Raw genomic sequence first — 23948 nt, 5'->3', positions numbered from 1 at the left:
GATTGAAACCAAATTTCCAGAATAAAAGAAATTTTACATATTGAATTACCAAGAATACGACCAATTTTCCAGAAATTACAATAGAATTACCCAATATTTCATTGATTCTATACCTATAAACACAATTCAAATAAATGAATTGAAAACTAAATAGAATAATTTACCTTAACTGTTGTTCTGTAGTTGTTAATGTCTTAACTGTTGTTTTTGTCGTCGATTCGTTACCGGCCGTCAAGTGGGTCGCAATTTTAATTCGGTGGAGAAGCGGGAAATGAAATGTGGACCTCATTGGTGATCTAGTATTAGGGTGTTAATTGGTTAGGGGTAATTTGGTAAGGGGGTAAATTATATAAGGGTAAATTAGTAATTTAAACGGGCGACATTAGTAAATATCGGGCGACAAAAAGAAAATTTTTTGATAACAATATTTATATAAAATATTTCAAAAGTTATATACACATAAATTCTATACAACAAAGTTTATAAGCTTTATACGTACGCAAATTATTATTTCAGACGGATTGTTTTCCCGTCAGAAATAAGACGGATAAAATGTTGTCATTTTTTAAGAAAGTATAACCATTTAATCCACAAAATATTATAATTAGAGGTGTCATTTATTACCCTGAAAATGATGTGAAAAGCAATGATAACATGTTTATCAGAAAATAACATATTGCCCGTTTTATTTCAGACGAAAAACAGCCGTCTGAAGCAAAATGCGCTACACACCCACTTAAAGGCCATGTTCTTTTGGACTTAAAGTTACTCTCTATAAGTTAAGTTCAGCAAAATTAAGTTAAGTTAAGTTAAAGAAAATTAAGTTGACAAAATTAAGTTGAGAAAAGTTCAAAGAAAATTAAGTTGGAAAAGTTCAAAGAAAATTAAGTTCAGAAAAGTTAAGCAGAATAATAAGTTTCATAATATTGACGAGTTTTAAAAAATAGATACAATTTTCGTTCAAATCGGTTGTATAAACAATCCGAGATTAATTAGTATTCTATATAATTTTTTCAAAAAAAAAAAATTATTTAAAGCCGAATTCTTATCTATCCCTCGAAGGTATGTTAGAGCATTTTAATTACCGACATTCGTCATTGAGAATGAAAGTTGAAATGGCATTTGGTCAATTGAAAAAAAAGGTGGAAGGTGTTAAAAGTTATGCCTCAAATGTCACCTAAGTATCAAATGTCCATTATTATTTCTAATTTCACACTTCATAATTTTATACGGATGCACACTTATGGGATACTTGTTATACAACATGAGAACGTTCTAGGGACAAAAGATTTAGGCATGTTTGATAAGAAGCGGAAAAAAAACTATGTACAAGATGCGAAATAATATAGTCAATAACATTTGGCGAGGCAATGGATTTGACGGGGTGAGCTCAAATGAAGATGAAGAAAGTGACGAGAAAGATGATAATATGGAACTAGATGATTAGAAAGAAAAAAAAGTAATGTGATTTACTTTTTATTTTTATGTATTAGGTAATGTGTACGAAAATATTAACTTATATAAATAAAGTATTTTATAATCTTTATTTGTATTTTTAGTTATATTTATTTATTATTATTATTATTATTATTATTATTAGTATTATTATTAAATATTATTATTATATTATTATTTTGGAAGGGAATTATTATTATTATTATTATTATTATTATTATTATTATTAAGTGAAATTAAATTAAGTTAATTTAAGTAAGATTATTTTAATTTAGAAAAGTTAACCTATTATAAGTTAAGTTCAGCAAAGTTCAGCAAAATTAAGTTCAGAAAAGTTCAGCAAAATTAAGTTCAGAAAAATTAAGTTCAGCAAAAATAAGTTAAGTTCAGAAAAATTAAGTTAAGTTCATCAACTTTAAGTCCAAAAGAACAGGACCTAATACATATAATCACCGCTCATAAACCATACCACCAATTGTATTACCGTACTACCACAAAATCACAATTCCCAAGAGAGTGGGAACTGGAAAGTGGAAACCCAATTCGATTCCTAGGAACAAACCACACGACTACTACCAAATTTAACTTAACATTTACATTCAACAAGAAGCTTTCTTACACAAAAAAAACCCCTTTCCACATTGTACAAAGATCACCGTCTCTTTTTCACCGTTTTTAACTCTTCACTTCCTAAAAGATTTAAACTTTGATTCTTGTTCCTGTTCCAGAAGCTAAATCAGATCAGGGTTTTTTCAATCACCCCTATATCAATTATGGGTACTCACTATTTTCTCCTTTTTCTTGATTAAATTCGAGCTTTCAGCTTTAGTTTCATCTAATTTCAGTCAACTGTTAGATTATATTTTGTAATTCTGCTGTTTACTTTAGTTTTTGCCCAAATTTTGGTTTAATTTAATGGTAGTTTGTTTGTTTGCAATAGTTTAATTGTGGGAATTATCCTTTTTTTTTAGCTAGTGAAAATTTTGTGCATACTGTTTTGGGGATTTGGGGATCTAGGGATTGCTGATTAGTTTGGTTTTAGCTTGGTGGAGGTTGCATAATTTTGTAATTATATGTTGTTTGATAGTTTCATTTAGTTTGGAATATTTAGCTCTCTAAATGGGGAGTGTTGGTCTAATGTGTAGGAAAATGTGGAAAAAAATTGATTTTTGTAGTTGCGATCCTTTGGGTTGTGTGTTTTTACTTCGGTTTTCGATGGTTTGCGTCAATTTGTGGCACAATAGCTTAGTTTGGACTTGGGAGCTTCTTTCAGACGGTATCATAAGTTGAGATCAGAGTACAGAAAACTGGTTTTATGTTTTATGTTTTGGTTTTAGGATGACTGAACTCTGATGTACTGGGTTAATGTTAGGACACTTGTGTTGCTTAGTAAAGTTAAGTACTTGACTGTTGTTGAGAAAGCTTTGCTAGGAATTTATGAATTGAAGAAAAGAAACCGGGTTCTAGTCAAAAGTTTGATCTTTGTAGGTGTTTGATCGCTTAATATGTAATTCTATGGTTGCGGGTGATATTTGGGAATTTTGCATAGCTGAGCGAGGTTGTTTTCTGGTGTGTTGAAGTTGAGGTTAGCTTATAGACCGCTATCTTAGTTAATAACTGGGTTGCAGGAAGTGATATGTCTTGTGTTATCATAGCCTCATAGGATATTGAGCTACGTAGAAAAGGTGGTTGTTTAGTTGAAATGTGGAAGCTTGCTCAAATGTTTTTGATTGGAATCACTGTACATAAGCGAAACATGAGGATGAATATTGTGTTTAGCATTTTATCTTTGCTCGAAGCCGGTTTCAGCGGCTACGTGGTGATGGTAAGGTTAGATTACTAAATTTGGTTCCGAACTTCTGCCTAATAATAGGATGGGAGTCCACACGAGACTCAATTGTGCAGGTAGATATATAACATAACATAATTTTAGTTTCTTATATCATTATGTTTGCTTCTATCTATATGGAGGATTTCTTTTGAATAATGGCCCTAGTTAAGGGTGTGATGAAGTTGTGTCAATATTGTAGAAACACGTGTGTTAATCTTTGGGTGCTCATGCTTCTCAAGAAAGAGACTGGTTTTCTTAAGTAGATTCGGTAGTGCTTCTCTTGAGCCGTTTGGTTTGTTTCGTAATGGTTGGTGTCGATACAGGAGCTACTGTATTTTTTTCAACGAAACATTACTTGGTCTTTTGAAAAACACCAGGTTGAAATCCTGTTTATGGTTTAATTGAAGATTATTTCTAGTATCTTGTTTAAAAACCTATTTTTTGCTATCACTTAGGTTCTTTAAAAGCTTAAACTTTCAGTCATGGCCCGTAAGTACCTCTGACTTTCAGAGTCACAAGTTTTCTGACGTCACCGGTATAGTTCTTGATATTATTATCTCAGATAACGACGATGGATGCTGTTCTACTCAACTGATTGATGGAGATGGAAATTTCAATGTCACTGGAATTGATAAGTTTCTGAAAGGAGTAAAATTGGCAGAATGTGGGCTTTCGTATGCCATAGTCTCCATCATGGGTCCACAAAGCAGTGGTTTGTACTGATTCTCATTGTCTTGTGGTTTTGTAAATTCTGCCATTCTGGAGTTATGCTACTGTGTTACAGTTGTAATTGTTTTCTGCTGCTTCTCTTTCTATTTACTGCAAGTGTTTTATTTCTTAAGCTAATGTTCTTGTTTTCTGTTGGTTTGTTCTTTGCTTTGGCAGGAAAAAGTACACTATTGAATCATCTATTTGGAACAAACTTCAGGGAGATGGATGCCTTCAGAGGAAGGTAATTTATTACTTCCTGTCTTCAACTGTTTCCTGAGACACAGGATGAAACACTAAACAATGGACCATTTTACAGTATCCTTCTCTTTCCAGGTCACAAACCACCAAGGGAATCTGGCTGGCAAAATGTCTTGGGATAGAGCCCTGTACACTTGTAATGGATTTGGAGGGTACTGATGGTAGAGAAAGAGGAGAGGTGATTCCCAAATCTTGTACATCACTAGCTACTGCAGTGCTGAGCACTTCATTTGACTTGAAAGCTGCACTTGTTAGCTTGTTTTAGTAGTCGAAATTGCGGCTTGAATTTTTGACCTATAAGGTCATTTATTTGTTGTAGCAAAAATGTTCGAGTGGTCTAAGACTCTAAGAGTCTAAGGCTCTAAGCTATAGCCACTGGTCTCTTCTGGGTCTGTTGCCATGCCAGTAATGTGCCACCCTGTAAGTTGGTCTGTCGTTGAAATCTCCTGTGGTTGATATCACCAATGACCAATGTTTGATGGAGACTTTTGTTACTTCTATTCACGCTCCTGGGGGCTGTTTATGTCAAAATTTGTGCTGTATATATCTTCATTATCGGGGGTTTTGTCTGTGACGGTGGTTAATCGTTCTAAGGAAACTGAAAATGTGAGCAGTGTGTTGTGTATTGATTGTTAGGTTTTGGCTCCATCTGAAGTATAGTGAAATTTTCCGATAAAATGAGATACTTGGAGTTTATGTGAGAATTCAAGTTCCTAGCACTAAAGAAATTGGTATGAAGGAGAATTTGGGCTTCGCTTTTGATTTTTTTTGCTGTAAGCAAGATGTATAGGAAGCCCAACCATGACAAAAAATGATGATGAGAAAAATCTTACGTTGCCCCTATTCCAAGGAAGCATCTTAATGGACTCGGATTTAAATTTAGTGTCAAGTTTACTGGAATTGTTGGAAGTCTTTATATAATCGTAAAGAAGACACGTTTTTGTGCGACGTTCAGTTTACAACTGTATCTAACAACTGAAGGTCTATTACTTATATATCTTGGTTGGGTTGTGTTTCAGGATGATACTGCTTTTGAAAAGCAAAGTGCTCTCTTTGCTCTAGCTGTTTCTGATATAGTGCTCATAAACATGTAAGAGCGATGATTACTCTATAACTAATCTCTTCACCATTTTGACTTCCTTTATCTCTGATGTATGATTTTTGCCACGTAGGTGGTGTCATGATATAGGACGTGAACAGGCAGCCAATAAGCCTCTTCTTAAGACTGTATTTCAAGTAAATATTTTGTTCCTCTTTTTGTTTGCTGTTTTACAATTTTTACGAGCCATAAATCCTTTTTGCTTATTTATACTCATGGGACTCCCAAGTGGGTTGGATACTTGGATGATGATCATACTTGTTGCTACTTGTGAATAGGTCATGATGCGATTGTTTAGTCCTCGCAAGACTACTTTGATGTTTGTAATACGAGATAAGACAAGGGTATGTTCTCTTATGGTCTTATTAGGGTATGATTTGGATATACTTTTACCTTCAAATACACTGACTGTTGTAACCCTTTCTTTGTTCATACAGACACCTTTGGAAAATTTGGAACCTGTTCTGCGGGAAGATATTCAGAAGGTGATTATTTGGTGCTACACCGCATCATGTTGGCTGTAAAACTTTCTTTTTGGTGATATATTTGACCGCTATATGATATTGTCCATCAGATATGGGATACAGTTCCTAAGCCGCAAGCACACAAGGACACTCCCCTTAGTGAATTTTTCAATGTAAGATATGGTACAAATCCTGGGTATGTTCAGTTAGTTCTATCTGTATTGATTGTAGCGATACCTTGTTACATTTGCTGTCAACTGTTGCGCAGGTTGAGGTAGTTGCTCTTTCAAGTTATGAAGAGAAAGAAGAGCTATTTAAAGAACAGGTATGCTATATGCTTGAACTTAATAGTTCATATTTGATATATGCTAGATATATCTTACGATAATAGTCATCAATATTTTTAACGAAGTTTTCTCTTGAAAGAATAGTCATCACTAGCTTTTAGGGAAGTTCTCATTCGGGATAATTTTACGTTCAACTTCTGTAGATCTTAGTATCCTAAGGGCTGCAAAGTGCTCTTTAAAGCTAACATATCAGCTTGGGGCTTCAGCATAGATACTTTGTTTGACTTCCTGTGTTTGGATGAAGGTTGCTGATTTGAGGCAGCGATTCTTCCACTCTATTGCTCCTGGTGGGCTTGCTGGAGATCGAAGAGGTGTTGTTCCTTCATCAGGTTTCTCCTTTAGTGCTCAGCAAATTTGGAAAGTTATAAAGGAGAACAAGGACCTTGATCTTCCTGCACACAAGGTTAGTGCTTTAATTAATTTCTTAGGCAAGTGACTTGTAGAATTATTGTTCATACCACGATTGTTCCAGGTCATGGTGGCTACAGTTCGCTGTGAAGAAATTGCCAAAGAAAAGTGTAATGATTTTACACAAAACCAGGTAAGACGGCTCTTAGACACGTACTTGTGTTTGATTCTTTCTTCTTAGAGCCTATTTTGTTTCTCGGCAATTTTTGTCAGCTTGCTTATGTGCTACTAATATTTGTAGGACTGGCTTCAATTGGAAGAGGCCTCACAATCTGGTCCTGTCCCGGGCTTTGGGAGAAAACTTAGTTCAATTCTCAGTAGCTGTTTCTCTGAGTGAGTGGTAGCCACAAATGATTTATTTGTGATGTAATTTTATTAGTGTCAATTCACAATTTCACTCTACATCTGTCCCGTTTTAATTGTTCCCATTTTCAAACTTGGAACATTAGCTTCTCGTAGTATATGCGAGAATATATATTTTAAAGTTGACACTATTTAGTCACTAAAGTAAAGTGGGTACAATGTAAATAGGATGGAACGAGTAATAGCTAACCCTATACCTTGCATGGTTCTAGAGTTTATGATATATTTTTGTTGTAATCTATGTTATTCAACTTCGTTGGAAGTATTTGACAGGATTGCATGTCCTAGTGGTAGTTTTGCCTACTGTTTGAAATTTTCATGTGTTTTCATTTCTTGAATTGAATTGACCGATTTTCTATAATGTCCGAGTGTTGAGTATCTGACACAAGCGCGCGAGGTAATGCAAAGAATTTAAATGGGACCCACATTCTCTACTTCTCCATCCCAAAAACCGAGGTTGCTTAACGAAAGACCTACGTACTCCTAAATAAGTAGTGGTCATCAATGTATGGTTTTTCAGAAGAAGCTCTTTAATAAGGACCACTTGGTGTTAAAAAGCAATCATTGTGGATGATACCTCTCATGGGTATGTGTTTGCTTGATTGGATTTAGGAGCCCCAAGAATCTCACTGCAAACCATTATCCTGCACTCACCATATTTCATTATGTGATACCTCTCATGCCCAGTTCTTTTGATGAGGGCCCTTATGTTCCGTAATAGATTCTCAGACATTTATGCCTGTTTGGGTCATGTGGGGGTATGTCGAGTCTGGTTCAAGTTAGATTTCTTTTTCAAATATTGAAACTTGTCTCTCTGGATGTTATAAACATCTCTTATTCATTCTTAGATTTCTTCATTTATTTAAATGCTTAGAGTTATTAGTAAGAGTGTGTTTAGATACCTAGTTCCTCATGTTTTTTCCATCTGCGCTTCTCCTATACATTTACAGTGATTGTGGCTATTGTTTATGTTATGTTTGGTGACATGTACATTTCTTCTCTTTACAGGTATGATGCGGAGGCTGTATATTTTGACGAGGGTGTGAGGACTGCTAAGAGGAAGGATCTGGAAGATAAGTTACTACAGGTAGTCATTCTCAGTTTATCATATGGAGGCTTCATAGCACTGTGCCCTTGTATCTACATGTCATCTCATTTTTATATTCTATTACATTGGGATAAGTTTTGGGTCTTTGGCAAAAGAAATTCATACTTTGAATTTCAGACTCGCTTCTCTCTGTGATTGTTGTTGCTGACTATTTCTTGCTGTTGATGGCTTATTCTCTTCGTGACTTTTTAAACTGTCGTATAGCTTGTTCAACCTGCCTTCCACTCGATACTGGGCCATCTACGTTCTGAAGCATTTGAAAAGTTCAAAGAAGCATTGGAAAAAGCTTTGAATGCTGGTGAAGGGTTTTCTGATGCAGCCAGCAGATGCAAACAGTCTGCATTGGATGTCTTTGACAAGGGTTGTGCAGGTATTTCTTATCCTTATGAGTTATGACCAATCCATAGATGGAAGCTTTTCTATTGTGTTCTTTGATCCTCTAAAGTCCAGTGATGTAGAGCATCTTCTCCATTCATGAATAGGTGTAGGGGTGAGAATGAGGGTTATTTTGAGGCATGTATTTGTGCTTTTTTCTTTAACATGATCAAACTCTGGTGCATTCCAATATCGCTAAAAAAAATTGTCTGGTGATTGTCTTATAAAAGTCACTGTTTGAGAAGCGTCTCATTGGGTGTCAGTATCGCAGTATGTACCTTTTTAGTTGGATTTTTTTGTTTCAAGGACAACTGTTGTCTACTACTGTGTTCAGATATATCCCTTGAAAACAGAACTGTTCAATGGAATTTATCTAGTGGACTCAAAATTTCATCAATTTATAACACTCATTGGTCCACAGCTTAATACTTCCCTGTCTTACACAGATTCTATGGTTGAACAAGCAAATTGGGATACTTCTAAAGCAAGGTCCAAGCTTGTCCGTGATTTAGATGAACATATCGACTCTGTCCGTGCTTCCAAGTTGGGCGAACTTACATCCCGTTACGAGGTATGTAATTGTAGGCTAACCATGCTAAACTTAATTTTCCGGTCTTTTTCTTTCTGTCTGAATGATGAACGTTATGTTGTTTGTGATGGTAAAAGTTATTTCACCAGCTTTGCTACTCTACTTTGTTTGTTGAAACGTAGATTATCAGTTTATCTTTATAGATAAAGTGGGCATTACTTTGTTGGAGAAAAGAATCAGTAGTATTTTGATAGATAGTCGCCAACTCTTCAAAATGATGCATAAAAGAGGTTCTTATTATATCCCGTCACTCATGCTTAATTTCTAACTAGCAGCAGCAACAACAACAACAACAACATCAGAGCCTTAATCCCAAAATGATTTGGGGTCGGCTGACATGAATCATCCTTTAAAACCGTCCATGGGAGAGCGCACACCTCAAAATGCGAATAGAAAAGGGAAAATGAAAAACAAAAGGGAGAGCGAAAATGTAATGGAAAGTCAAGGTAAACTTTAGAGGTTTTAAAATCGAATTCCGGATTTCTTTTATAAAAACTTAAAATTTAAATCGAGAGAAAAGATTAAAACGATTTTGAAAACCGAAATAGATTTAAGGATCCGGAATGCCTTAAAAGTAAACCAAGTAAAATATATAAGAAAGTGGTTGGTAAAAAAGTGTAATAAAGGAGAGAAGAACAAATAATTTAATTTTTTCTAAATTAAATAAAAACACTAAATATGTCAAAAAAACATCAAATACTAAAAATCCACATGTATTCTTTCTTTCCATTGTGCCCTCTCCGTCACCATACTTTCCTCAAGCCCCAGAAATCTCATATCGTGCTCTATCACTCTCATCCATGTCTGTCTCGGTCTTCCTCTACCTCTAGGGACCTTTTCTGTTCTCCAAGTCTCCTGAGTCTAACTAGCACTAGGAAAATTGCAGATAGCGTCTCTAGAGTATGACTCAGGAGTATGGACCATTCGCTGTGCTCCTTCAACCTCAGACTCCTACTGTTAATTTTAGTCCTCACTGATCATGCTGCTCGACTCTTTTCTGTTTTGTCATCTACCTGGATTCCCTTTTGAAAGTTGATTTATGTTAACTCGTGTGTTAACAAATTATCTGAGTTTCTCTTTTATACCGAGCCACGTGGTATGTTGGGGAAAATTCGCACTCTTTGTTTAAGGGTTGTTCCACTGTAGAATACCTTAGATATTTATTTACCTATTTATGTCAAAGGTCATTGGCTCATTGCATGTGCATCAGCTTTAGTGTTGAGATGCTTATTTTACAATGAAAAATGCTTTAAATTTACTATTCTATTCAAGTGATTCTGTCTGTAAGTGAAGACACAGGCTACATTACTCTTTAATTGAATGGTGATAAATCGCGGTAGGGTGCTATGGCACTGTGGCACATTCTGTGTCGTGTTTTTTCACATCTGCCTTTTGTATGGCCATATACTCATGTAAGTTGTATCGGTCTACGATTGGTAGTACTAAACCTTATACCGGTCAAGGACGTGTCAAGATGTTAGATATTTGCCCTTCCCGTCAAACATGAGCTTTGGAAGCTCTTAATGAAAAGTTAGTTATCGCCGTGGTAAGCTGAAAATCCTTTACGTAATGCCAGTACATTGGGTAAGACCCGATATTTAATACCATATCTTACTGATGATGTAATACCTTTGCAGGCGAAATTAAATGAGGCTCTTTCAGGGCCGATTGAGGCACTACTAGATAGTGCAAATAATGAAACATGGCCATCAATAAGGAATCTTCTTAAACGTGAGACTCAAACAGCAGTTTCTGGACTTACTAGTGACTTGTCGGGATTTAAATTGGATGAGCAAACCAGAGACAAAATGTTAGCACAGCTACAGAGCTACGCTAGAGGCGTGGTTGAGGCTAAGGCCAAAGAAGAAGCAGGAAAGGTCTTGATCCGTATGAAAGATAGGTAAGAATTCCGATATCAAGTCTCAAACCGAGATTAAATACCATTCTTCAGGGCACTGACTGTGGACTTTTTCTTGTAGATTTACGACATTGTTCAGCCATGATTCTGACTCTATGCCACGTGTTTGGACTGGGAAGGAAGATCTTAAAGCAATTACAAAGTTCGCTCGTTCGGAGGTGCGGTTACGAAGCTGAATTAAATATATTATGATTCAGTTCTTTATTTGTTCTTGCAAAATTTATACTTTTTGCTTTTGCAGTCTCTCAAATTACTCGCGGTTCTGTCTGCCATTCGGCTGGATGATGAACAAGATGATATTGGCAAAACGTTGACCCTTGCATTGGTCGAAAACAAAACTAGTAGTACGAGTAGTGATAGGGGTTTGACTTTAACTGATCCCTTGGCATCAAGCACCTGGGAGAAGGTGGGTTCTCTTAATCTTTTTTTATTTTCTTATTTCTTTGTGGCAACTCACCAAAAGAAATTTTACTAAAATTCGGCATGCATGGTAAATCTGAATCTGTAAATCATATGAATCAAGTCATTGTTGTGTATTGTCCGAGACTTAATTTTTTAGAGTTGTTTAAAAATGCTCTAAGCAGTAAGATTAATTAGGCTAATCATTTTGCTTAGTACTTAAAATAAGATATTTATAATCTCGTATCCTCGATATACTGGGTTGTAAAGAAGAAGAAGAATAGAACCATTTAGGACTGCTGAGTATAAGAACATTTTGTAAAAGCTTCGTTGTGTTTTTCTGTGCAGGTACCATCATCGAAGACATTAATAACGCCAGTGCAATGCAAATCATTGTGGAGGCAGTTCCAGATGGAGACGGAATATACCGTTAGCCAAGCCATGGCTGCTCAGGTAGCCTCTTTTCCTCGGGCTTTATACTTCAGTAACAATTTTATATTAGTCCTTCAGATATGACCGGTCCCGCTTAGCATTAGATCATTATATGGAAGATTGGAAGATGCACTAACCTACTTAACTTGGGGTGTCTTTGATTTCTCAGGAAGCCAGCAGGCGTAGCAATAATTGGTTGCCACCTCCATGGGCGATTGCTGCGATGATCATTTTGGGTTTTAACGAGTTTATGACACTTTTGAGGTACAATATTTCCCTGGTTTTTAATTTCCATTGCCTCTTGTTTTGCTTTATGTTGATGTTATTAGCATTGCTATCTTATTTCAGGAATCCTCTTTATCTCTGCGTCCTCTTTGTCGGGTATCTAGTAAGCAAAGCACTGTGGGTGCAGATGGATGTTTCTAATGAATTCAGTAATGGCATTGTGAGTATCTTTTCAAGCTTAACATAACGTTGTCTTGTTACGGCCATGCTCTTTAAGTGAGCTTTTGGTTCCAAATTTGCTCTTTTGTGTTTTGTATATAGGAAGTCTTTGCTGCCATTTTTGTCGTAATCGCCCATAATTTGCTTCTCTCAACTTTTCCTAACCATAATTGTTCGGGTTGCCTAAGTATTGACCTTCTGGTTACAGCTTCCGGGACTTTTATCATTATCAGCCAGATTTGTGCCAACCATTATGAATATGTTGAGTCGATTAGCTGCCCAAGGAAATGTACCAGCTACCGCTGGCGGTCAAACGAATCATCCTCCCTTTTCAGAAAATAACTTCCGAGGTGGGATGAACTACAATGACGCTTCCTCAACGGGTTCTTCCCAAGTGACATCAAATGAAAATGGAACCGAGTATTCTAGCTCTTCCAAGGATGACTAAATGGATGTATTTAGCTTTGTTGACGTGTAAACTACGTGTAGTGGTGCTCTTCCTCGAGGAGGGGGGCAGAATGTATTTAACACAATCGACACTTGTAAAGAGTCCACGGGAAAAGGACGATCTATTTTGAAGGTTGAAGAGTTCGTTTGTATCTTCCTGATACGGGGACCATGGTTTCTGTTATATAGGTTGTGGGTGTTGTCGTGTCAGGTTATGGCTTAGGTTTGTGGTGGTGTCTAAAGGGGTGGTCTTGGCTATAGCAGATCATTTTTGTATGAAAAGATGTCCAGTTTCCCACAGTTTGTACGTCTCAATATATATTTTCGTTGAGAACGAACTATAAGCAAGTATACGAGTAGACGGACTGGTAATTGAATTTGTACCGACTTTTTACTAAGTTGTACTTAATCTTGCTGTTATGGGGACGTGGAGTCGAAATTATTTGGTTGGCTAGTAAATATTGTTGGGAGATGGCTATTTCAGTTGAAAAATATATCCTCTATCTCAACAAGTTCTCCATGCAAAAGCGATTACTTAGGATGAAGCTTGATTTTAAATTGTACGAAAAATAAAGATATCCCGAAGAAAAAACAATAGAAGAAACATGAGAAATAACATCAATTTCCATGGGGAAAAAAATCATTGATCACTAATCAATAAGACTAAAAAGTTTAATGCAAAGTTCAGGCGAGGCAGCGAGGGGCGTAAATTTGTTGGAAAACGAGGTTGTAAAACGCTGTTGCAAGATACTGACTCGTCCCTTTGTAGATGTCAGCTAACTTAGCCGATAGAGTCATAATTTGCACTAACCATGATCTGGGTTCAAATCCCGTCAACATCATAATCTTCCCTCAACACCAAAAATGAAAAATGTATGCTTGTTACTATATTTTAGAAAAGAAATGGAGGAGGAAAGAATACAATTTATCCATAGAAGATCTTATCCTAGTGATGACATCCAATAATGCAATGCCATATAAGCAACATTTATGCATAGAGTATCTACTACTAACCCAAAACACACAACTTATGTGGCTATCATCAATTCCTCTAATATTCTTCACTTTTTAAATCTCCATAACTCTTGTTAAACAAAAAAAAAAAACATCCAATTTGTTAGAGAAATTCATTAGCAAAGTAGTGTACACAAACACATCAACCAAGAATGGCATCAGTTGTGATGACTTCACTCCCACAATTCAATGGCCTTAAACCTCAATTTGCTCCTTTGCCTTCCAAATCCTTGGTTTGTTTCTCAACTTTATGTCTTCCTTATTCTCCTCTATTTGTTACGTAACAACAACATTGTCCCAGTCCGAGGGTCAAATGTACGCAGCCTTACCCTTGTGTCTAACACAAAGAGGCTGTTTCCGAATGATCCAATATGAAATTTGCATTGGATCTCCCATTTGTTACGTAAATCCAAATATTTAGTAGTGTATATTGTATAGTCATTAATTTTGTTACTAATTCTCTAATGAGGTTTAATGTTGTAGCCTAAGATGATCATATCCACCTTAAGGTTAGAAAAGGTCAAGTACTGCCTCATATAGATAGATGAGACAAATTTATTGTCGTTCCCTTATGGCTTATACATTCTACTTTTTGTCTCATATATCTATTTAACCCGTTTTATGTTTTAGACGGATACAAGAATCCATGTACAGTATAGATCCTTTTTAGGCAATGACAAAATGGTGTAATTTTACACTCCGTAATTTTTCATAGATATTAGTAATTCCATATTTTTGACTTGTAGTAAATGGTAAATCTTAATTCTCCCAACTTTATTCATTAAATTGCTCGTTTAATATAATCTGTAGGTAGCAAGTTTGCCAGTAAAAGGAAAAGGAAGGGGAGGTTTGGGAGCACGATGTGATTTCATTGGTTCACCTACAAACTTGGTAAGACTTATGTTTCATAATTCATGCAATATACAAAGATACTAATGGTTATTATTAATGTGTAATATAATATGGTTAATTGATAGATAATGGTGACTTCAACAAGCTTGATGCTATTTGCTGGACGATTCGGGTTAGCTCCATCAGCAAACAGGAAAGCAACAGCAGGGCTTAGATTGGAAGCAAGGGACTCGGGTCTACAAACGGGTGACCCGGCTGGGTTCACTCTTGCTGACACCCTTGCTTGTGGTGTTGTTGGCCATATTATTGGTGTTGGTGTTGTACTTGGCCTTAAAAACATTGGCTCTATCTAAACCCTCTTCTCAAATACTATATTTCACTCTTTTCTATCTCCAATCAACTTGTAAAATTGTGCTACAATTTCTGATTATTTCTATGTATTATTACCTATCTTAATACTTAGTCATAGCTGTTATTTTACAATGCTCATAATTTTTCTTCACCTTGTCGAGTTGGGATCTGAGTTGACCTGTTATCCAATAGTGATCCAACTATGAAAATAAAATGTTAAACAACTTGATGTTTTAACCTCACTATTTCAAGTTCGGAACTTGAATAAGACAATTACATCGAATAGGGATATAATCTAGTAATGACCTAAATTAAACCCAATTCCATTTAGCTTAAAATAACCTCAGATAAAATAGGCATGATAAAACTGAACAAAACATGACTCGCCTACCTTAACTCGATCAAGTCGATCGATTACACACCTCTAAATTTCTTATTCACACCAAAGTCGGAATTAATGTAATAAAAAACAAACTTAATACACAATCAACCTCAACTAATATTGACCAAACCTAAACCCTACTTATTAATTATTATACCTTAAACCAACCCCGGATGAAATAGGCACGATAAAACCTGAACATGACATGACTCAACCTACATTAACCTGACCAAGTAAATGGATTACAAAAGTCGAACTTAATTTTACGAGAAGTATAGCTTATACTCAATTAAATTTATCCAATAATCTGGTAAGGAGAACAATCAACCATTTTTCCTTAAAACTAGTGTGTAACCCGTGCATAAATGCACGGGTATAATATAAGTTTATACATAACAAATTATCTATGGAGGTAAAATATTAGTTATGAAAATTATTCCTTTTAAAAATATTTAGATGATTAAATAAGTAAATAATTAGATGTTTAATATAAATAATATTATGAAAATTGACAATTTCATTCAAACACTTGGTTGCATATCACGAAAATAGAATATAAAGCGTATGCTTACAACAAATAATTTTCCAAAAACTCGAATATTTCATGGTAAACAATATTAGAAGTTAAATTACACGTGTCGGTTTCGTTATTCCAAATAAGTATTTTCAAACCTTCGAGATAGCAATATAGAGTTAATGATTGTCCTTGACTTTTGTTGATTGTCATGGCAAAACAAACGGTTATTGGAAACTGTCTTCTCTTAAACCTAACTAGGAAATTTTCTTCAATATGAAGGAGTTAACGTAGTCCGAACAATATGGAATCCATATGAGTGAACCTAATGCAGTTTCTCATTAGAGACGACTATTTTGCCACTACTACCTGAAACAATAAAAATTCTATATTAATGTATACGAAAATTGTTTCTATTGGGCTAGTCTCTTCTATTTAGCCTCTTTTTATTGGGTCTCTTTTATTGAACCCGTCTTATAATATAGAACGGTATTATAGAAGAGTTACTAATAGACAAATATATTTGATAGTCTTAATGAACCCATGGCTAAATGGACAGAATTATAAGAATGGACAAACAATTTGTGTCCCAAATACTAAATGAAGACCCGTCCATATCTATCCTCTCCGAAAAGAGTCATTTATTTACACTAAACATAAAACCAAATACACATGGGCTACCAACTCATAGTATGGCCCAAATAATCCAATACTAAGCTAGTAATATACACGCCCTTCTTCCAGAAAACTTCAGACGGCGTCCCTCTTTTTTTTTTCACCTTCAACAATCGGTCCGACATCTTCATGTCCAGTCTTGCATTCTTTCAAGTTATGACAATCAACCTATATCTTCGTCTTTAGATTGGTATTTACCTTAGAACCATTCTCATAATCCATTATCTACTCTTTTATCACCAAATATTACTCATATCACCTTCATTCTTACCATCCTTGTTAGATCATCACTTAGCTAAGTTGATAAAAGCAATAATGCGATAATCAGCAAAGATTTTTGTCAAGATGGAAGATACATAGTAGGTAAGCATCAATTTTGTATTTTGTGTGTCATATACTTTTTGTTTTAAGTTTTGTATACGAATATATACTAATCTTTGATTAACTTTTCAATATATATTTTTTAAAAATCATTATCTAAGCGACGATCTAAAAATGCATGTTTCAAATTACTGTAAAAAGCCTTTTTTATAATTATTTCATAAATTTTAAATGAAAGAATATTAAAGAAAAGGTTCAACAATAAAGATCTCTTCATGCATGTACAATTTATGACATATTACAATTGTCTACTAAATTGTAAAATTTCAGCAATTATACCACACCTTACTCCATTGTCGCCATTGCTTTTGGATTGCTTTTTTTATTTATAGATTGTTTGATTTATATTCTTTCGATGTAATATATAATTATTTAAATTTATCTTTGATATGTTAAGCATTTCTTGTCATTTGTATTGGAGTCTCCATTCTCCAAGTTGGTTTGTGTTGAGTTTCAATTTGGTGGAAGGGGACATCTGTCCACATATCTTCAGTTTACTTTACTCAATTTTATTTTTATAATCAAGGATTAGTGTCGGAAGGTGAAAACAATGGACTGAAAATCCCTGTCTTGGTGGAAGGTTAATGACATTTGGAATGGGATTATCTTAAATTTATTACATAATTTATTCGACTATTTTTTAACTGTATAATTTATTGTACATCATGTTTGAAAGGATAAACGAATATATACTATGCGACATTCAGACTTATCATATTTATGAGTGATAGTGTTTTGAAAGCATGATTTTAAATCTCGGTATCGGTCATAATCGCGGCATCGGTCCTTAATCCGTCGTCACGATGAATCTCGGTGATTTCTCGAGCGATATCTCGTATATGTAGAGTGAAAATCCCATACAACTCGGCCGATACGACACAACTCGGCCAAGATTTTGAACCTTGTTTGATAGTACAATGTTTGTTGACAATTATATAATTGTATACAGTAGAATAAATCATGTAAGAAGTGTGTTTTAGAAACAAAATAAAAGTGTCATAATTTAAGTCTTAAAAACTTTGATTACAACCATGGGTATATAAAAACTGTTCGACAATAAAACAACTTAGAACAAACATTAAAAGAGTTTCTAATAAGCAGAAGCAAATACTAATTAGCACACAGTTGATTAGTAAACATAAACAGTAGGTAAATCCCTATATATGATAGGATTGATAGCTGTGATAGGAAGGAAATAACTCCATCAGTTCTTCTCAATTTTCACTTTCACTAATCTTCACTTTAACTGTGAGCTTACTTGCAGATAGTCGACTTCCCAGTGCTTGCAATTGCGTTACAATCAATTATTTCTATAATACTGCATTTCTGTGGTGTGATGTTGTCCGTTCCATTCTCTCCTTGTTCTGATTGATTGTCCTAAATTCATATATGATAAAGGGGTGATCATGTAATGGTTGAATCTGAATTTGTTGTACATATACTGGATTATACCTTAGACCTTTGTTTTTGCCCTCCACCATGCAATGGATTCCATTTCATAAGTTATAGAAAGAGATGTGTAACGCTTGGGAGTTCTGCTCAATATTGTATTTTCTTGACACCTCAACTTTACCCACCCACAGCTTTCCTATAAGCATCTCCAATTCCTGTAGTATACCATCTTTGATTCCCGCCTATGGATCATCTTAAATTCATTTAGTATTCTATATTAGCCTTTTGCTACATGATTAAATGTAATATGTTTCCTTGCCTTTTTCAGATCAGGACACTGGGCTACAGTCTTGTTGATAAGCCCCTTTACCTGGTTCTCAAACAGCAGCAACTTATCACTGTTCTCCTCATTCTCTGCCCGATTGCTGGTATCTTCTTCTCCTGAAATATTGTATTTGACCTGGAACTTAGTATTATATTAATAATCAAAAGGTCATTGTTCTAGTATATGCCTCAAATGTGCTAGTAATACGGACATCACCTATATTATACACCAATAAAAAAAATCATAAATTTTGTTTACAGTTGTATTATATTTTATGGAGTTGATCAGTTTTGAATAACTACCCTTCCATTCTGCTCGACTCGCGCATTGTAATGCTAGAATGCTAGAACTGGTCTTTCACCTGCAGAGTCATTGATAATCTCAACACCTTGTCATACATAATCGCCAAACACATAAAAGGGCAGCCTGTTACTGCATTTTATCAAAACTTACAGTTAGTATTAGCATAAATTACGTAAAGTATATAGATTTAGCAATACAGTCGGTAAAATGAAGTACTTATTCTTTGTCGATAAGAACAACATGAGTCCACTCATTTCCTTTCTCAAACACAACAATCGGATGTGATGATTCAAATTCTCTCATCACATCTCTCAGTACATGTTAGAATCATTAGTTTAAATAAAGAAAAGGTGGGTGATGACATTGTATATATAAAGGAAATATTTACCTAAGTAAGCATCTGGCTTGACATTTTGTTGATCTTATTCAGCAAAACTTGAAAATTGAAATCCATACTTGAATGCCTTTATCATTTGTCCCAATAGCAAATATAGAGTACTCAAACCAAGTCCTCAATAGACAATAGGTATTTCGTAGCAGTCTAAAACCAACATTATCCGCAAGCGTGAACTTGCCCAACCTATATAAGTACGTCCTTCGATAATTTTGCTCCTGAATTTGTATAGCAAAGACTTGCTGATACTTGCTTGAATCGTATCACCCTGAAAAATTTGTAAAAACAATTGTCACTGATTTACTTGTATAACCAACCATGTCTTGTATTTGCATTACTATTTATAAAGACCCGCCTTGAACTTTCTTACATACTTTGCGTTTGTTACCGACTGCTACTAACATATCTTATTTGTAGAACATTTTTACAGGGTGAGCCATTTTCTGAAGATCTTGGAACTTGATGAGCCACCGCATAATGATATTCAAAGTTACAAAGTGCTAAAACTGAGATGGATGTACCTCTGCATCAACCAATATGATTTCAATGCCATGGATCTCCCCCTTGTTCATATGATTCTCACGACCCATAAGCAGACGACATGAACACCCAACTCCACGTTGCGAATATTCTTGGCCAATTCGAAATTTTTGTCGAGGTAATTTGGTTTGAAGATCTTGGAACTTAATGAGTTGTGGAAGAAGTGACTGGAAGAATGAAGACTTGGATTATTTAGTGCCTCATAAACTTCAGAAGTGGGAGTTAAATGAGTTAATCAATTAACACGTTCATTGCAGTTGAGGTGAGAGTGGGGTGCTGCTGAAGATTATGCTGAAGATTATGGGGTAGTGGATATTTAATTAGTGGATTTGTATACTCCTTGACCCTTGTACGTATACTGTATCTTATACACTAAAAATACGGTGGATTAACAGGAGGCTGACAGCTCAGCTTATGTAATCATTTTGACGGTTAGTGGCTTTTGCTTTAATATATTAAATGATTATTATTATTATTATTATAGAAGGATGCACACAGCTTTCATTAAAAGAAAAATATAAAGTTTACATGAAATTGGTGGGGAGTCGAGAGACAATCTGGGCTCCCACAACCTTAGCAACAGCAAAGCTAAGTCTAGTAAAAACGTAAGCGGCCACCCGAGCCCTCGCATCCTGAGATACCGAGAATTTCTGGATCCGCCTGAGCAAGGCAACAGTATCCGAACCCAGCTCCCCAAGTGAAGAGAAAGAGAAGGGAAGTAAATCATAACCCGCTGCCGCGCACAAATCCCCGTACTTAGCACACTTACGTTGATCAGCATCAGCAACAACCCGTAAATATTGACTTGTGACCTGAAATAACTTGAACCTGAAATGACCCGTTATTTTAGGGTCGAAACCCGACTCGACCTATTCGACCCGTTTGATCAAAGATAAATTAAGAGTATTATTAAAATATTAATATTTTTATATTATATTTGAAATAATAAATATAATAAATATTTTTAATTAAAAAAATTATTTGAAATTCAATTTTGTATAACTTGTATATCATTAAATAATAAAATAATTATTAAAATAATGAATATAATAAAATTATTAATATCAAAAAGTATGTTTTTTTGGTTACAAAAATGATAAAGTAAAAGATGCCATAAATGTAATACTCCGTACTTATAAGTCTCTGGGTACTCTATCGAGTAGGCCTTACTCTGTCGAGTAAGGATGAGTTGCGTTTTAAAATAGTTTCTGACCTGTTGGGTACTCGATCGAGTAACTATGATACTCGATCGAGTAAGGGGGCACTCGATCGAGTACCTTAGCTACTCGATCGAGTAGCCAGTTTACGGGGAGTTATTTCTCGGGTTTTGTTAATTATGCGATTAAGGTATATAATACTTCCGTCATCATTCTTAAACACTTTTCAAAACCTAAATTACTATCAAGAGAGAAAGCAAAGTACGTTCATCACTTTAATCGCATTGTTAGCAAATCCCGGAGTTTGGAAGGTCGGATGTCACCTTTCATTATACCGTTGAGATCCTTGCGTCGAGGGTAAGATCTATGTACCGTTTTTATAGTTTTTCCTTAAAGTTGGTTAAACCCTAATATGGGGATTTGGGGGTTTTTGTGTAGATTGTGATTTGGTAGTGTCTATGTGTTTGTATGATAGGAGGAGGTTTTGTAGAAGAGGCTTTTTGATACAGCTGTTGATACCGTCTGACTGTTGTGCTTTCCAGGTAGGATTTCCTACTCAGTATTAGTCCCATAATGAGATGATTGTTGATGTGTTGAGATTGATTGTTTAATATCGTAATTGTATTGTGACGGCTGTGATTGTGATTGTTTATCTCTGGTTCTCGAGATGCGTTCTCGGCTGAGTGGGGTCACTTGCGGGAGTGGCTTCACGCCCTAGTTTCGCCCTTCGTGGAACCCGCCACGGAAGGGGATGTGCACATTAATGGACAGGGTTATCGCTCGGTATGATGAGCGGGGCTTAGGTGGGAACGGCTGCGGTCCCCCACTGGCAGGGCTGGTCCAGTGGACAGTCGGTGATTGAGATTGATGGGACTGGTGTGATTGTGTGTGTGTGTGACGGTGTAAGCTGTCTGTTTATTGTATTGTTGATATATATAAGTTGTGTGATTAGTACTGACCCCGGTTGTTGTTTTGTAAAACCTACGGTGATCCATTCGGGGATGGTGAGCAGTAATTGAGCAGGTTTGAGTTGAGTACTGGGATAGCTGGGATGTACTACCGTCTGACGATAGAAGTCTTCCGCTGTAGCTTTACTAGTTTTATAACATTTCAGTTAACTCAGTAGACAGTTGGTTTTGAGAATATGTATTGTATTTTGGTATTTGGTCTCAGTTGTAACCTTTCACTAAACTTATATTATTTAAAGTTGTTTCGTTATTGTCTTATGAATATCATGCCTCGGGTAACCGAGATGGTGGCATCCTTATACCTGAGTGGTCATGGTAAGACACTTGGAGTATGGGGGTGTTACAAATGGTATCAGAGCGACGATCCTGAAACCTGTAACCAATAAATCCAATGAATATAGGGAGTCAATTAAAATGAACCCGGGGTAAAGGTTGTAGGAGCTAATGCAAAGACTTGGGAGACGTCCTAAAGTTGCGAACTCGCCCTACAATTTTGAACCGGTCACCATGGGATATGAGTCGGGATCGCTATGTGTTTATCTTGTGAATTGTGTACCTATATGGTCATGTGTGGCATGAATCGGTGGATGTATGTATGTGGAGAATGGGGAATGTGTAGAAAAGATGGTGATGATGTGATTTCATAAGCTGTTGATTGAAAGCATGATAGTTGGTTTACAATGTTGTTTTGAATTGTAGGAAAAGTATATGAGAATGATGAATGATGTGGTAGAAAAAGGAAGTAGTTCATATGTGATAATATGTGATGAATGATGATGTTGCAGGATGGATGATTCGTAATGTGGCATAATAATAACATGTGCATAGGAATGTTGTGTCGTATGCGTATATTTTGTTTGCATAAAGTTGTATGATAAGTTTATGTACTTGTCCACTATTGTTTATGTGTATATGTGGTAAGAAGTGTGTAGTTGTAATGGATGAATTGGTTGGAAGAGATTAAGTAATTGCATAAGAATATGAAATTCATGTGTGGAGCATGTTTATGTGGGTAATGGATTGCATAATGTTGCAATGTTAGTAACATGTGAATAGGGGATTTTATGTCGTATATTATGTTATTGTGTACGTAAAGTTATAAAATAAAAGCATGTGGGTAAATCGTGATTGACGAGTTAAACAATCTATGTATATGATGAATGTTATTGCTTGACTTTTGAAAATAGTTACATATGATTAGGAATACTGGTGTTATGAGTTTTGGATTGGTTTTGTTTGCTTGGTTGTTGTTTAAGTTGTTTGGAAGTAAAAATCAAATAGTTATGTCGTCTGATTACAGCAAAGTTGTCTTTAAACTGTCATAACTCGATATGGATAAATGATTTTAATGTGATTCCAATTGGAGGTGATAGATTGTTCTTTTACGATTCTAACGATAGGTCACACGCCCAAAACGACCAAGAAATGAGTGAGTTATGACTGTTTTACGAAAACTGGACAGTGCTGAGAAATGCGTAGGTACTCGATCGAGTAGCCTTGACACTCGATCGAGTAGGGGGGACTCGTTCGAGTACGTCAGTTACTCGATCGAGTGGCCCTGGTAATTTGTTTTACGTGCTTCTGATCTTCACCTACTCGATCGAGTAAGTCACTTACTCGATTGAGTGGCCTGTACTCGATCTAGTGACCCCTGTTTTGGGTCATATGCTTATCTTTTGACTTCGTTGCATATTATGTTTAATTCAAAGATGTTATTTTACTTCTTTATGCATTGTTTTACATGTATGTTGGTCTTGATACATAAGTTACCCAATCTTATGGTGAAGTGAGTGGCACCTGTGGTGAGTAGGAGTTCGATGGGAGGACATAAGTTATATGTGTTGTGATAGATAGTGGAAAAAGAAAAGGAAGATTAGTATGGTTTATTGAGACATAGAGCATGTTTTGTGAGATGAGATGAGCGATATGTTTGTATGTTGAGTAATGTAAAAGTAAATGAATGTGGGCAAGGGATGATGTGAGTTTATGGAACGTGAGAATGAAAAGATTGAAAAGAGGGACGCAAATGGTGGCAGCTTGAGATGTGTAAAG

At 35.6% G+C, this 23948-nt stretch overlaps 2 protein-coding genes and 1 long non-coding RNA gene across 4 annotated transcripts; all 3 read left to right on the top strand.

Annotated features, from left to right (window-relative positions):
- The first annotated feature begins 1945 nt into the window (after positions 1-1945).
- Positions 1946-13087, top strand: LOC141633272 (protein ROOT HAIR DEFECTIVE 3-like). 2 transcript variants are annotated; one of them, XM_074445710.1, is made up of 23 exons: positions 1946-2232; positions 3849-3998; positions 4172-4238; positions 4331-4433; positions 5275-5345; positions 5428-5491; positions 5633-5698; positions 5792-5839; positions 5929-5991; positions 6087-6143; positions 6410-6568; positions 6638-6706; positions 6815-6906; positions 7945-8023; positions 8249-8414; positions 8866-8990; positions 10646-10908; positions 10988-11084; positions 11168-11332; positions 11674-11778; positions 11927-12021; positions 12106-12202; positions 12410-13087. In XM_074445710.1, exons 1-23 carry the CDS (start codon positions 2229-2231, stop codon positions 12647-12649), a joined length of 2445 nt encoding a protein of 814 aa, XP_074301811.1. In that variant the 5' UTR covers positions 1946-2228; the 3' UTR covers positions 12650-13087. The 2 variants fall into 2 exon arrangements, with proteins under 2 accessions (XP_074301811.1, XP_074301810.1); XM_074445709.1 differs by having other exon boundaries at positions 1957-2232; positions 3828-3998.
- A 568-nt stretch (positions 13088-13655) lies between these two features.
- On the top strand, positions 13656-14976 carry LOC141633273 (photosystem I reaction center subunit psaK, chloroplastic-like). The gene is made up of 3 exons (XM_074445711.1): positions 13656-13895; positions 14473-14553; positions 14640-14976. Exons 1-3 carry the CDS (start codon positions 13815-13817, stop codon positions 14865-14867), a joined length of 390 nt encoding a protein of 129 aa, XP_074301812.1. The 5' UTR covers positions 13656-13814; the 3' UTR covers positions 14868-14976.
- A 1560-nt stretch (positions 14977-16536) lies between these two features.
- On the top strand, positions 16537-20229 carry LOC141626780 (uncharacterized). The gene is made up of 3 exons (XR_012536359.1): positions 16537-16799; positions 18538-18637; positions 19649-20229. It is a non-coding gene; the product is annotated as an uncharacterized LOC141626780 (long non-coding RNA).
- The last annotated feature ends 3719 nt before the right edge of the window (positions 20230-23948 follow it).

This window comes from Silene latifolia, chromosome Y (genome assembly GCF_048544455.1).
Source record: "Silene latifolia isolate original U9 population chromosome Y, ASM4854445v1, whole genome shotgun sequence".
NCBI classification, from domain to species: Eukaryota; Viridiplantae; Streptophyta; class Magnoliopsida; order Caryophyllales; family Caryophyllaceae; genus Silene; species Silene latifolia.
Note: the sequence above shows the minus strand (reverse complement) of the source record. Positions and strands in the feature narration are given on the sequence as shown.